The 14,229-nt window shown below is 33.9% G+C and overlaps 1 protein-coding gene across 5 annotated transcripts in view; it reads right to left on the bottom strand.

Annotated features, from left to right (window-relative positions):
• The window catches only part of KIF20B (kinesin family member 20B), a 78,804-nt gene that overhangs the window by 46,610 nt on the left and 17,965 nt on the right, over positions 1 to 14,229 (bottom strand). For all 5 annotated transcript variants that reach the window (XM_045878388.2, XM_064594999.1, XM_064595000.1 and 2 more), the window contains 10 exons: positions 13,507 to 13,691; positions 11,853 to 11,889; positions 11,136 to 11,363; positions 10,109 to 10,220; positions 8,980 to 9,051; positions 8,525 to 8,671; positions 7,305 to 7,467; positions 6,394 to 6,684; positions 1,486 to 1,625; positions 609 to 747 (listed from right to left, as the gene is read on the bottom strand). In XM_045878388.2, the coding sequence (XP_045734344.1) occupies positions 609 to 747; positions 1,486 to 1,625; positions 6,394 to 6,684; positions 7,305 to 7,467; positions 8,525 to 8,671; positions 8,980 to 9,051; positions 10,109 to 10,220; positions 11,136 to 11,363; positions 11,853 to 11,889; positions 13,507 to 13,691 (1,514 nt within the window). The remainder of the gene's footprint in view (positions 1 to 608; positions 748 to 1,485; positions 1,626 to 6,393; positions 6,685 to 7,304; positions 7,468 to 8,524; positions 8,672 to 8,979; positions 9,052 to 10,108; positions 10,221 to 11,135; positions 11,364 to 11,852; positions 11,890 to 13,506; positions 13,692 to 14,229) is intronic.

Genomic DNA, 14,229 nt, shown 5'->3' with positions numbered 1-14,229 from the left:
GCTGAGGAAACAAACCTCCATTATCACAACTCAGTCCAAGAGCCAAACCATGTCTGGGACACATAAAGATGATTTGACAGCAAGAGCCAGGACATCACCATCCCAGGCCCCTAAACTGAGTAATTAAAAAAGCAAAACAAAATCAAACAACCCCCAAAAGATATCAATTTCAGTGGAAGCAGCAGAAAAGGATAATGTTTCCTCAACAGCGGGGAATGGTCAGTCAGCCAACAAGAGCAATCCTTTTTACATATAATGCTTTTGCTTTAATCAGAGCAGTATAAGGGACTCTTAGGTCCCTTTGAAACTGTTTCTTTAACACAAATCCAAGAGAGGCATCCCATAATCAGACTAAAAGGAACCTACCTACCTATAATCAATACAATGACTCAAAAGCAACACCAAAATGAGATATAAACATAACACATTTTTTCTACTCTAATACCTATATTTAAACTAATTGTGCTTAAATTCCTAGCAAAGCATGCTTAATAAAGCTACATAGTAAGTTGTTTAATTCTAAAGTATGTTAAGTTTTTTCATTATTGATATGGTACACTACATGCTGGCACCAAAAACATCACTACCTAACATTTCAGTTAACATACTTTGGTTTCAACTTTCATGGCACAATCTTCATTCACTGGTTCTTCTTGAGTGTCACATTTACCAACCAAATCCTTGAAGATAGCCAAACGACATTCAGCATTTTCCTCAAGTATCTCTCGTTCCTGAAGGAGAGTTTCCCTTCATAACACAAATTAATCTCATTAAGAAAAAGCAACACTTTGTGTTTTTTTTGATTTCCAAGACTAAGGATACATGCACCCCTATGTATACTGCAGCATTATTTACAATAGCCAAACTACAGAAGCAGCCCAAGTGTCCATCAATAGACAAATGCATAAAGATGTTTGTGTGTATATATACATGTGTGTATATATATATATATACACAATGGAATATTATTCAACCATAAAAAGAAATGAAATATTGCCATTTACAACAACATGGATGGAGCTAGGGATTATAGTGCTAAGCAAAATAAGTCAAAGAAAGACAAATACCATATGATCTCACTCATATGTGGAATTTAAGAAACAAAACAAATGAGCAAAGGGAATAAAGAGAGACAAACCAAGAAACAGACTCTTAAGCAGAGAACAAACTGATGGTTACCAGAGGGGAAGTGTGTGGGGGGATGGGGTCATATGGGTGATGGGGATTAAAGAGTACACTTATCATGATGAAAAAAAATAAATAAAATAACAAAAATAAATTTCTAAGATTAAGTACATTATAAATTAAAAGCAGATTTTAAATCATTCATGTACAACTCTGAATCACTGTGAGGATTAGCAAGTTACTTTCAAGCCCGTAGAAAGGTCAGAATTCAGAAGCCACTTAATATAAGTAAGTAACTTTTAAGAATTCTGAACAAATAAAATTCTCAATTTCTACTAGGACATAAAAGAAATAACTTACTTAAAGTCAGCTTCCCGTTGAGCTAAATACTGAGTAAACTCCTGTGTAACCTCATCACGAATTTTAAATTCCAATGTTAACTTTTCTTTTCTTTCATTTATCAGTTTTTTTTTCAAGTCTTCGATTAAATCCAACAGTTTCTACAACATAAATATTAAAATCCTAAGAATATATCCCAAAAGAAATCCTACAGTCTGAGCATTCAAAAATAACTCTTCATTTACTCGACTATAATTATGCATCCTTTTAATGATAATATTCTCACTGAAAACTATGTATTGCAGAAATTCATTAATCTGAAATATGAGGTGGGCCTCTCTGCATTTTAAAAATACACTCACAGTAACTCAAATGTATTACTGGATGACTACACGAAGAAAGGAAAAAGAAGAAAAAAATCTGAAAATCTATTATCTACCAGGAACTACTCTGGAGAGTTCATATTTGATGCCTTTCAATCCACACAACCTCTGTAAGCTTGGTAGCAGCCATCTATACTTCATAGGTGAAGAAAGTAAAGACCAGGTCTGTGGAAAGTGCTGAAGGTTGGATTTTAAATTAGTCAAGATCTAAAGCCTAAGTGTTACAGAGTAGTTACTAAGAACCCCCAAACACTTTCCAAAATGGAAAAAAGAGATGTTACATAAACTTATCTTATTTGGCTTTTATAACTATCCAAATGTGAGCAACAACTCCAAGACCTTGGAAAAAGCATAATCATATAATATGGACAATGAATAAATAAAGCAATTAACACTTGACATGGCCAATATAGATCTATAATAAAATAAATTATAGCATCAGATAATAGCCTTATATTCCTTAAGGTTTCTACTTAAAGTTTCTCAATAATAAATTAACCAATAAATTCTCTCAAAGCTACAGATCTTTCAGTGTCTCAATTTTATATCTGAAAATATTTTCTATAGATATCCTGACTTTGAAATTCTCTTAAGAACCTATGCTGAGCAAAATAAGTCAATCAGAGAAAGGTATGTATCATATGACCTCACTGATATGAGGAATTCTTAATCTCAGGAAACAAACTGAGGGTTGCTGGAGTGGTGGAGGGTGGGAGGGATGCGGTGACTGGGTGATAGACATTGGGGAGGGTATGTGCTATGGTGAGCGCTGTGAATTGTGTAAGACTGTTGAATCACAGACCTGTACCTCTGAAACAAATCATACATTATATGTTAAAAAGAAAAAAAGAAGATAGTAGGAAGGGAAAATGAAGGGGGGGAAATCAGAAGGGGAGATGAACCATGAGAGAGGATGGACTCTGAGAAACAAACTGAGGGTTCTGGAGGGGAGGGGTGTGGGGGGATGGGTTAGCCTGGTGATGGGTATTAAAGAGGGCACGTTCTGCACGGAGCACTGGGTGTTATACGCAAACAATGAATCATGGAACACTCATCAAAAACTAATGATGTAATGTATGGTGATTAACATAACAACAACAACAACAAAGAACCTATACTGAGGAAATACTTATATAACAGGACCCAGTGTTTGGCTGTGAGAATGGTTATCAGAGTATTGTTTTGTGGTAGCGGTTATATTTAAGGAAAAGTGAAACCTAATTCAAAAGTCAAACATAAAAGATTGGTTCAATTATGGTACAATCACACAGTAACCTACTGTAATGAACAATGATGACTTGTATAAATAATTCATACTCTGCAAATTTACTTTTAAGTGAAGAAAATCAGGATACAGAAGAGTAATGTACAGTAAAAATCCATTAACGTGAGTGGTATGTAAAGAAATCTTTATATTTAATTTATTGCCCTTTTTCTTTTTCCAAACTCTACCATGATTAACTAACACTTTTATAATTTCAGATAACCACATTTTCCCAATGTTTAAAACAATAAGCTGTAGGGGCACCTGGTGGCTCGGTTGTTAAGTGTCTGCCTTCGGCTCAGGTCATGGTCTCAGGGTCCTGGGATCGAGCCCCGCATCAGGCTCCCTGCTCAGCGGGAAGCCTGCTTCTCCCTCTCCCACTCCCCCTGCTTGTGTTCCCTTTCTCGCTGTCAAATAAATAAATAAAATCTTTAAAAAACAAACTAACTAACAATAAGCTGTAATGAGACCTGAGCTGAGATCAAGAGTCAAGAAGCTTAACTGACAGAGCCACCCAGGCGCCCCTGTTTACAGCAGCAATGTCCACAATAGCCAAACTATGGAAAGAGCCCAGATGTCCATCAAGGGATGAATGGATAAAGATGTGGTGTATGCATATACAAGGTAATACTACTTAGCCATCAAAAAAATGAAATCTTGCCATTTGCAACGATGTGGTATTATGCTAAGCGAAATAAGTCAATCGGAGAAAGACAATCATCATATGATCTCACTCATGTGGAATTTAAGAAACAAAACAGAATATCATAGGGGAAGGGAGGGAAAAATAAAACAAGATGAAATCAGAGAGGGAGACAAACCATATGAGACTCTTCAACATAGGAAACAAACAGTGTTGCTGGGGAGGGGGAGGTAACTGGGTGATGGACATTAAGGAAGGCATGTGATGTAATGAACACTGGGTATTATAGAAGACGGATGAAATCACTGAACTCTACCCCTGAAATAATACACTGTATGTTAATTAATTGAATTTAAATTTAAAAAAATAAACTGTAATGATTATAGAAGAAATGTGGGAGACCTAGAGAAATCTACACAAATGTGGGAATAGCTTGGGAAACTGGTTTATCTTAATAACTGTCAACAATTGATTTTTTATCATTGTTAGCATACGATGGAAGTTTTTGCTAAAAAAAAATCTGGTCTTCCTAGCTAAATGAACCCTAAGTATTAATATGCTAATATCAATGTATCTCATAATGATTTTTAATGCTAATTAAAATGCTAATAATATAGGGGCGCCTGGGTGGCTCAGTCGTTAAGCTTCTGCCTTCGGCTCAGGTCATGATCCCAGGGCCCTGGGATCAAGCCCCGCATCGGGCTCCCTGCTCAGCGGGAAGCCTTGCTTCCCCCTCTCCCACTCCCTCTGCTTGTGTTCCCTCTCTCGCTGTGTCTTTCTGTCAAATAAATAAATAAAATCTTTAAAAAATAAAAAAAAATTTTTTAAATGCTAATAATACAAAGGAAGCAGTCTAATCAATTTCATTTTTAAAAGTTAAATATTATAATACACTTTGATGAAATTTTTATTTTATCAGTGTTATAGGAAGACATGCACTTATACTATGTAATCAATTATAAACTGTAACATTATTTTTCTCTGGTAAAGTCAGAAATTTTATTAACATTTCAACTTTAATCCAACATTATATATGAACTTCAGCTTTGAGAAGATCAATACAAACTAAAATAGGACTACTGATCACTCTTTTTGTCACTGAGGTAAAGTATTACACCACAGAGGTCCATGGTAAACAAGATCCCATCACATAGTAACCAGATAAATTGGGACTAGCATCTGAAGCTTTCATTCTCATTTCCAAACAATACAGGTGTAATGATGGTTTTCAGGGACAATGAAGTAAATTATTAAAATGAGAATATTTAACCCAATACATCATCCATCTACTTGGACTTCTACAGTCCAAGGGTACTAGGATGTGAGATTTGTCAACACCATTAAAGTACACCCATGAGCACAAGGTTACCAGTGTTCTAGGCCAATGGTAAGAAGACTCCATATATATAGATGTAGTTATGGCCAGTTGATGAGGGGAACCAGTAATGTGAACATGAGCTAAATCTCAGGATTAACACAATGTAAATAAATGTGTGAACTGTATTTGGACAGAGGCTAAAATTACCACTGTTCAATCTTACTTACTTACCATAAATATGACTAACCAATTCCTGTTTTTGAAGAAAGAATAATTGGTTCTGGGTGGCTACTTTGAGTGCTTATACTTAAGACTGCAAACTAAGTTTGGTGGAGTATGCCAAAATCATTGAGTGAAAGCATACTGCAGGACAAGATATTCACATGGTCTCAAAGTATCATGCCACAGGTGATATACTTTTAAAATGAAAAGAGATCTGAAACACAATACCTTAACCAAATAAGCAAAACTTAGCATTACCAAGAATGGGGAAATCAGACATCATGTGTGTCCAGATAGGATGCAACAGGAAATTCACAACTTGACTTATATAATAGTGTAATACCTGAATCATGAAGAAAAATCAGAGAAATCCAGATTGGAGGTATTCTATAAGACAACTAGCCTCAACTTCTCAAAAATATCTTTGTTAGATTACAAATAACTAAAGAAACATAAGAAACATGACAATCAAAAGCAACTTTTTAACTTTGGTTGTAGATCAAAAACAAAGTGGCCATAAAGAACACACTGGGATCACTGAAGAAATCTCAATATGGACAGTGTAACAGATTATATTATTCTATCAATGTTAAATTGCTTAGGTATGAAAATGGTCTTGTGATCATAAGGAATAGGTTTACAGTATTAGGAAACATGCTAAAGTAGTTAGTTGTAAGGTATCATTCATTATGTCTATACCTTGTTTTCAAATGGTACATGCAAAAAAACTGTATTCACATATGCATAAGGAATTAAACATGGTAAAGTGTTAATTGACAAATCCAATGGGTTTTCATTGTACTAGTCTTTCTATGGGTTTAAAATTTTTCAAATTATAAGGGCGCCTGGCTGGCTCAGTTGGTACAGTGTGCAACTCTTGATCTCGGAGTTGTGAGTTCAAGCCCCACATTGGTTGTAGAGATTACTTAAAAATAAAATCTTAAAAAAATTTTTTCTTTCAAAATATAAAGTTGAGATATATAAAAAATTTAGCATATTGTTGAAAAAAAATTAGAAGACAGGGAGCCTTAAGTATTGTTAACCCTAACTTCACAATAATAATAAGCCAAGCTTAGAAGTACGAGTTCTTAATACATACTCTCTTCTCCTCGTGGCTAATGAAAGCCTTATCTTCCTCCAATGTTTTATCTAGATCTTCATCAGTAAGTTCAGTTTCCACACTTTGGTTTTCTTCACCTTTTTCTAGATCCTCAATTAGATCTTCATCTTCCACCACGTCTTCCAGACCACTTTCCCATGAAATTGTGGATCTTTTTACATTTAATATTTTATTAACTGAATTATTAATGTCTAATAATACATCTTGAGAAGACTTGGCAGGTCCAAATGATTTCTCCTGAGAAGAATTTAAAATGTCTGGAACACAAACCTGTTAAAATATCCAATGTGACTTTTAAAACAGAAAAGGAAAAACTGTCAACTAAAAAATAACTTCGTAAATTTAAGTCAAATGACAATTCTAGTGTTTAAAAAAGACCTATGCAAACAAACATACAAGGACTCCTAGCAGAAGGGCTTCCTGATTAGCCACTAAGTAAACTAGATGGGTGGCAAAGCAGACAATTCATTACAAGAATACTCGTAATTTGGGGGCGCCTGGGTGGCTCAGTTGGTTGAGCATCTGACTCCTGGTTTCGGCTCAGGGGTTGTGGGATAGAGCCCTATGTTGGGCTCCACACTCAGCTTGGAGTCTGCTTGGGTTTCTCTCTCCCTCTCTCTCTGCTCCTCCCCCTCCCATGCTTTCTTTCTCTCTCCCCTCTCGCTCATTCTCTAAAATAAATAAATCTTAAAAAAAAAAAATAATACCAGGGGAAACTTTCAATCTTGTCACATGTCCTCTTACTTGGTCAAACATTTACATTTTTAATTTTCAATTATTTCCTAGGTTTACAGTTGTAAGTGCAAAATGTATTAGCTATGCTGAGAAAAAAATGGTTCATATTCTAATAAGAGAATTAATGAATTCTGCAGAAATTTAAATATATTTACTTTTTGTGCAATAGCTGAGAATTTCAACACATTGAGCGTTTCATCATAGGCAAAATAACATTGGCTGATGTTGACAATCATGCATATTTTCCCTTTACCATTAAAAAAACTTTGAAAATAGTGGGTCAGTTTACTTTCCCGGAAAGGCACGTGTTGTTGAAACCTATGGAAAAAATTTTCAAAAAACTCTAAGTTAAAACAAATCTCATGAAGTCAGAATGCTAATAAATTTTACAAAGAAATAATTAATCTAGCTATCAAGGACTTCTAGGTTAGTGGTTAGCCTATAAAAGTCATTTTCTGTTTATTTATACTATTTTCTTTAAATACCGCTAATAATAACACTAACAATAACTCACTAGACAAAATGTTAAGAAAATCACATTGAAGTGGTTGAGCTTTCTAGTGTAAAGCAATTTTATAATATATGCCATGAAACACCTTTATTAAAAATGATAAAGGCTAATTACAATTTACTCAGTCTAAAACGCTAATTAATGCAGAAATCTATCACATCTAGAAGAACACAATGATTAGTAAGAATAAAGTGGTTGTAGATGTTAAGCCAGGATCAGGAGAAGCTTATTATCTAAAGTGTCTGTTGACATATACTTGCTATGGAAAATAGTGTTTCCTTGATGAGTCACTGGCATCAACTGACATTGTTTTTTATTTCAATTTTTTTAATCCAAGAACTCTAAGTATTTCTATCATAATTCATGTATAGCCATTACATAAAAGCAGGTTAAAAACAAAAAACAACTTTCTAAAATTAGAGTTGAAAGTTTAAATATTAACACTTAATATACCCATAGCATGGTGAGCGCTGTGAATTGTGCAAGACTGTTGAATCACAGATCTGTACCTCTGAAGCAAATAATACATTATATGTTAAAAAACAAGAAGAAAAAGAAGAAGATAGCAGGAGGGGAAGAATGAAGGGGGGGAAATCGGAGGGGAACATGAACCATGAGAGACTATGGACTCTGAGAAACAAACTGAGGGTTCTAGAGGGGAGGGGGGTGGGAGGATGGGTTAGCCTGGTGATGGGTATTAAAGAGAGCACGTTCTGCATGGAGCACTGGGTGTTATACGCAAACAATGAATCATGGAACACTACATCAAAAACTAATGATGTAATGTATGGTGATTAACATAACATAATAAAAAAAAATTAAAAAATATATATATATACCCATAGCACTTCCAGCAACACTTACTTTGACTTTTCACTGTTTTTCAAAACATTGATACACTTTCCCAGAGTCAATAAAGAAGTGTTGATATTCCCAGTCTCTCTTAACCTTTCCCCTTCATTCTGTGTCTTCATGCTTCTTTCTGAACCAGCAAGATCACATAAGCACAATCTGAATTAACAACAACAACAAAATATATATATATATATATATAAAGTTCTTCAAAACAATTCAAAATAATTACAACTTTTTTTTTTTTAAGTGAGAGAGAGAGAGAGCATTAGTGGGGGCTATGGGGTAGAGGGCGAGGGGGAGAGAGAATCTTGAGCAGGCTCCATGCTTAGCACGGAGCCGGATAATGGGGCTCAAGCTCACACTCCTAAGATCATGACCTGAGCCGAAATTGAGTCAGACGCATAATCAAATGAGTCATCCAGGAACCCCCAAAATAATTACAATTTAAAGAATGCTCAACTTACTCACTGACTCGCATTACACGAGGCATTTCAGAATCTTCAATCTGTAATATTCTAATAGTGAATATGCTGTGACTAAAAGAAATATAGAAAAATCCAATGTTATCTTTCATTCTTAACTTCTGTATTCTAAATAGGCAAAGCAAGCATCTAAATCAACATCTATTTATATCCTAATACTAACCATACCTCTAGCACTGCACTTTCCAACTAGTTGCCAGATATTTCAATCCAGTATTCCACTATCACCTACATCACAAACTCCCCAAAACCAGACACCTTATCTTTCATTTAGCCCCAAATTCTTTGAACCCTCTCAACATTCCAACTTCTATCAGTGAAATCACTTATAGTAAAAATCTCAATTTACTTGCAAAGATCATACTATTAGTTAAAATGGTATATATACTGCTAATTTTCTTTTAATATACACCTAAAGTAAAGCATACATTAGCCCAAATACAGGCTAATCTGGATCATATACTATCTTCATGGCATACTGAGTTTGGGGGACAGGGCTCTTTCCTCCTTTTTTTTTTTTTTTTTAAAGATTTTATTTATTTATCTGAGAGAGAGAGAATGAGAGAGCACATGAGAGGGGGGAGGGTCAGAGGGAGAAGCAGACTCCCCGCAGAGCAGGGAGCCCGATGCGGGACTCGATCCCGGGACTCCAGGATCACAACCTGAGCCGAAGGCAGTCGCTTGACCAACTGAGCCACCCAGGCACCCAGGGCCCTTTCCTCCTTAAGAGACAACCTGTTTTAAATATCTCACTGCTTAAACTTAGTTCCTTTTGTCTCTCATGCCTCAATCCCTTCCTTCAAAAACATCATTCCTTAACCCCCTTGAGATGCATATTGTAGGCAACTCTTAAAATATTGAGGTTAGATATTCACATAAAGAATAAAAATACCTAAGAGACTTCATGCAAATTAGTAAATTTTGTTAGAACAATAAATAGTCCTGACAGTCTTATGTGTTTAGTGCTCTTAACAAAATATTTTTTATGCCCATGAATTCATTTAACATATCAGAAAACCTACTGCCCACTTTAGTCTTAAATTAGTTGTATTTACAATACCACAGAATACCCTGGGTGCTTCAAGCTCAAACAGCAGGGTTTCCTCTTTACCTTCTACTAGAAGCATTGTTCAGCTTTGTGAAGGCAACACTCTGGTGCTTTATTCCTAGTTTTAAGAGTCTATATGCTTCTTTGGAATCAGATACTTGAATCCACTGTAGATCTTTGAAAAGTAAAGAGGACATATATCACTTTATAAAAACAGCATTTGTTATACAATGTAATCTCTTTAGAGATTTGTAACCTCTTTTCCCAAAGACACATAATGAAATCTTTTAATAACATCCTCTAGGTTAGGTGAAAGCCACTCAGGTATTCTATATTCCACTAGAAAAGAGATACACAAGAGGAGCATATTATAATTATTTTCCAATATTTAAGTTATACAAACACAGATGTTTTTCAATAGTAGGCCAAAGGGAAAATTAAAAACAGAAGAGATTCCTTAGAATTAAACATCCGGAAAAAAAAAAAAAGACAAAGACAAAGCATACTATGGATTAAACCTACAATGTGAGACACTGCACATTGCAATTCATTAGGGAATCATGAAGTCAAATTTAGAGTCATAACCAGCATTTTATAAAAATGAAGTAGAATACAGAAAAATATCAAAGTGTATTCCTTATACTAAGGGTAAGTATAATTAATGAAACTTCTGAGTTGTAAATATGTATGCATACATATACACATATGAGTACTAGATCATGATGTTATTAATATATGTATGTACTTCCTACTTTGAGTAGTGGCTTTAAAAAGTTGGAAAAACACCACAGTGGAAGAACAGATACATTTCCATAACTTCACAGGTGCTACAAAGCAGCAGAATAATGTGAATACCAACACACACAGCTTTTCCCACCTCCCAAAACCCCATCAATGATACTCAAGCAAAACAATAACAACACTGACCCCTTTACACTCAGGTTTAATTAACATACCAAAACATACCTCCAAAGCACAAACTTCTCTATGTTGATGTTATTAATATAAAAATTTTCAATCTCCAGTTTGCTGTAACAAAGCTTAGAAAGAAACTTCAGAGCGATAAGATAAAAAGCACTCATGACTATACCTTTTATAAAAGAATAGCCCTTTACATCTTGTGAAAGGCGTAGCATCTTTCTCTTTTGGAACTTAGATAATACAGGAACAAACAAGTCATAAATAGATTCATTGTAAATCTCAAAGAAAGAAACCCATACAGAAAATTTTATATTATTATCCATATTCAAGCTAGCTTGTTCACAATCTTTCATGGATTCTTCAAACTCTGGGATATTCAAAGAGTTGATTAAACTTCCTACAAAAAATAAAAAAGGATAATCACAAAATTAAGAAACTGGCTAAAAATGAGACAAGACAGATCAAGACCTCTGGACTTGAAAAACTAAGTGTCCTTAATCTTTTAACTAACAATGTTAAACACTTTTTGGACCAAAGCAGATGTAAAAAAAAAATCTGTATTAACCAAAGCTTGGCTTCTTTTTATCTTTCTTTTCTTTCAGAAATAATGCCAATGAATCAAATTGAAGTTACATGTAAAGGACAAAGAAAAAACAGTATCTCTCTTGAATTCTACATGTAAGTTACAAGTGAAAGGGATTCTCTGTGATATTAAACCCAAATAAAACTTTACAGTGACTGATATTTCATGTAGTATGTACCATTTTCCAAGAATTACTGTCATTAAAAAAAATTAAATCATTAGGAGTGATTCAAAAATTAAAAGCTATTCAAATGTATTTCATATAATCAACATTTGAAAAGTAAGTGAGAAAGGAAACCTTACCATAAAGAGTATCATAACTATCATTCTGCATCACAACCTAAAAAGGAACAATTTTTTTTAAGTTAAAAACCATTTTTAGTTAAGGTTAAATAATCCGTACATTGATTATCTATGCGAATAAGTCACCAACCAAACCACAACCTTTCATCTACTTAATTCAATGACCTCCATTAATTCTTTCCCCTAGTTAAATAATATAGTCTCATAATAAGAAATCTGGGAAACCACAGAAGAATATTAAAAAGAATATCGTCACATATGATCCCTGCCACTCACTAGTAATATTCAATATATTCCTTTCTATTCTATTCCCCACATTTATTACATTGAGAGCTTTTACTTTTACTCACTATAATTAAAATTTTTTTAAAAATTTTATTTATTTGACAGAGAGAGACACAGCAAGAGAGGGAACACATGCAGGGGGAATGGGAGAGGGGGAAGCAGGCTTCCCGCAGAGCAGGGAGCCCAATACAGGGATGGATCCCAGGACCCTGGGATCATGACCTGAGCCGAAGGCAGACACTTAACGACTGAGCCACTCAGGAGCCCCTTAAAAATTATTTTTAAACAAATAATGGTGGCTGTGTAACTGAATAGATGTGAAATAAATTAATTATTCCCCTATTACTAAACATTTAGATTATTTACAGTTTTTTCAGTAAAAATAATACTAAGATAAATATCTTCATTTATAATATTTTTCTTCTGTATTCTAATTAGTTCCTTAGGATATATCCCTAAATGCGAATTAGTGGATGAAAAGATATGAAAAATTTTAAGTTCTCACTCACAGTATTGCCAAACTGTTTTCTAAAAACACATTTTACAACCAATGTATGAAAGCGTGATTTCATTTTTTAAATATTTTAATAACTTCACAGGCAATATGATGTTTTAACTGGATAACTTGTAAGGGAAATTTTTTTCATTATTAATGATTTCAATTTCCTCTAAGAATTTTCTGTGCAACTACCTACCAATTTCCATAATTTTTATTTATACTCACTATTTTACTTTCAGAGATCACAATCATGGACCTTGAATTTTGAACTCCACTGAACAAAAATATTTTATTACCTTGAAACCCTGATTTCTAAATGTCTTAAAAAAGAAAAACCCCATCAATATTTTGCAACTATCTATAAAAACTGTTAATAGTTTTAACAATCTTTAATAGGATAAATGTCTGAAAACATAAAATCCATAAGAAACAGGAAGAATAGACAAATACACATTTACAAAAAACTTTCTGTGAAAAATAAAGGAAAGAAAGGAAAGAGGCCAATATAACTTACAGATAAATGTTAGAAGAAATTTTCACTTTTTATTTCTCACATTCCCTTGTTTAGATTTTGTGTGTACAAATTACTTTTACAATTAAAAAAAATTTTTTTTAATCATTACATATAGTACTGTTTCTACAACAACCAGAAAGATTTCAGAACCATTTACATTTGTACTGTTTAAACATTTCTACTATCTGTACAATATATAGCAAGAAGAGAGGTCTTCAAACAAGTTTATACTTTTCTCAAAAAGACAACCATCATCACCACCACTGTAAAATATTCTAATATAGATTGAAACAAAGTAAAGAGCTTATAAAAGATCATGATGTATATATTTTTCACATACTAGACTACTTCCATACCTCTTTAATTTGCCGAAGCAATGCACTTTTGCTAGCAACCTCTTCTTTCTCTTGGTGTGGTGATAACCGTAAATATTCTCTCGATCTATGTGGTTTAAGGTTCATCTTTGTATACAGTCTTTCCTGAAGACTATCAAATAATACATTCAAAGTTCGCGGCAGAATACCAATATTTTCTTCTGTGCCTGTGAGAAGAATTTTTGTTTTATACTCTCTTAAAGTATTAGGAAAGTGGAAAACATTCTTGGATTACCAAGGCTTCTTTTATACCACCAATAGGTAAGAATAAACAGCTAAGACAAAAGCGAGAGAAGTTGAAAGATTACTCAGTTTTCTATCACTTTGCTCTTCACTGAATAATGGACATTTTACCAACTATTATACTGAGGCAAAACCTGAAATTTTACATTCAGATCAGCCATAACATTTGCAATCACCCATAACCACAAAGTACAAAAGTAAACAAAATTCTTCCCTGGTTATCCATGCTTAATTCACTATGTCACATAAATCCTTTTTCTGAAATTTTATCATCTAATTCTCTATCATATGGGTAAAGCAATTTCACAAATGAATTAAATCAATCTGAATCAAAAGCCATTGGCAATACACATTCAATATGCTATTACTATTAAAAATGGAGCAAATGTACTGGATAATGGAAACATAACTACATGCAAGTATCATGAGGATGAGTGAATATTAGTGTTTTTTTCCTTTCTA

The sequence above is a fragment of the Mirounga angustirostris genome, unplaced genomic scaffold, assembly GCF_029215605.1.
Source record: "Mirounga angustirostris isolate CCGP_5_RB_7025 unplaced genomic scaffold, mMirAng1.0.hap1 SCAF_6, whole genome shotgun sequence".
Classification (NCBI taxonomy): Eukaryota; Metazoa; Chordata; class Mammalia; order Carnivora; family Phocidae; genus Mirounga; species Mirounga angustirostris.
The sequence above is the reverse complement of the archived record's forward strand: the minus strand, read 5'-3'. Positions and strand labels throughout refer to the sequence as shown.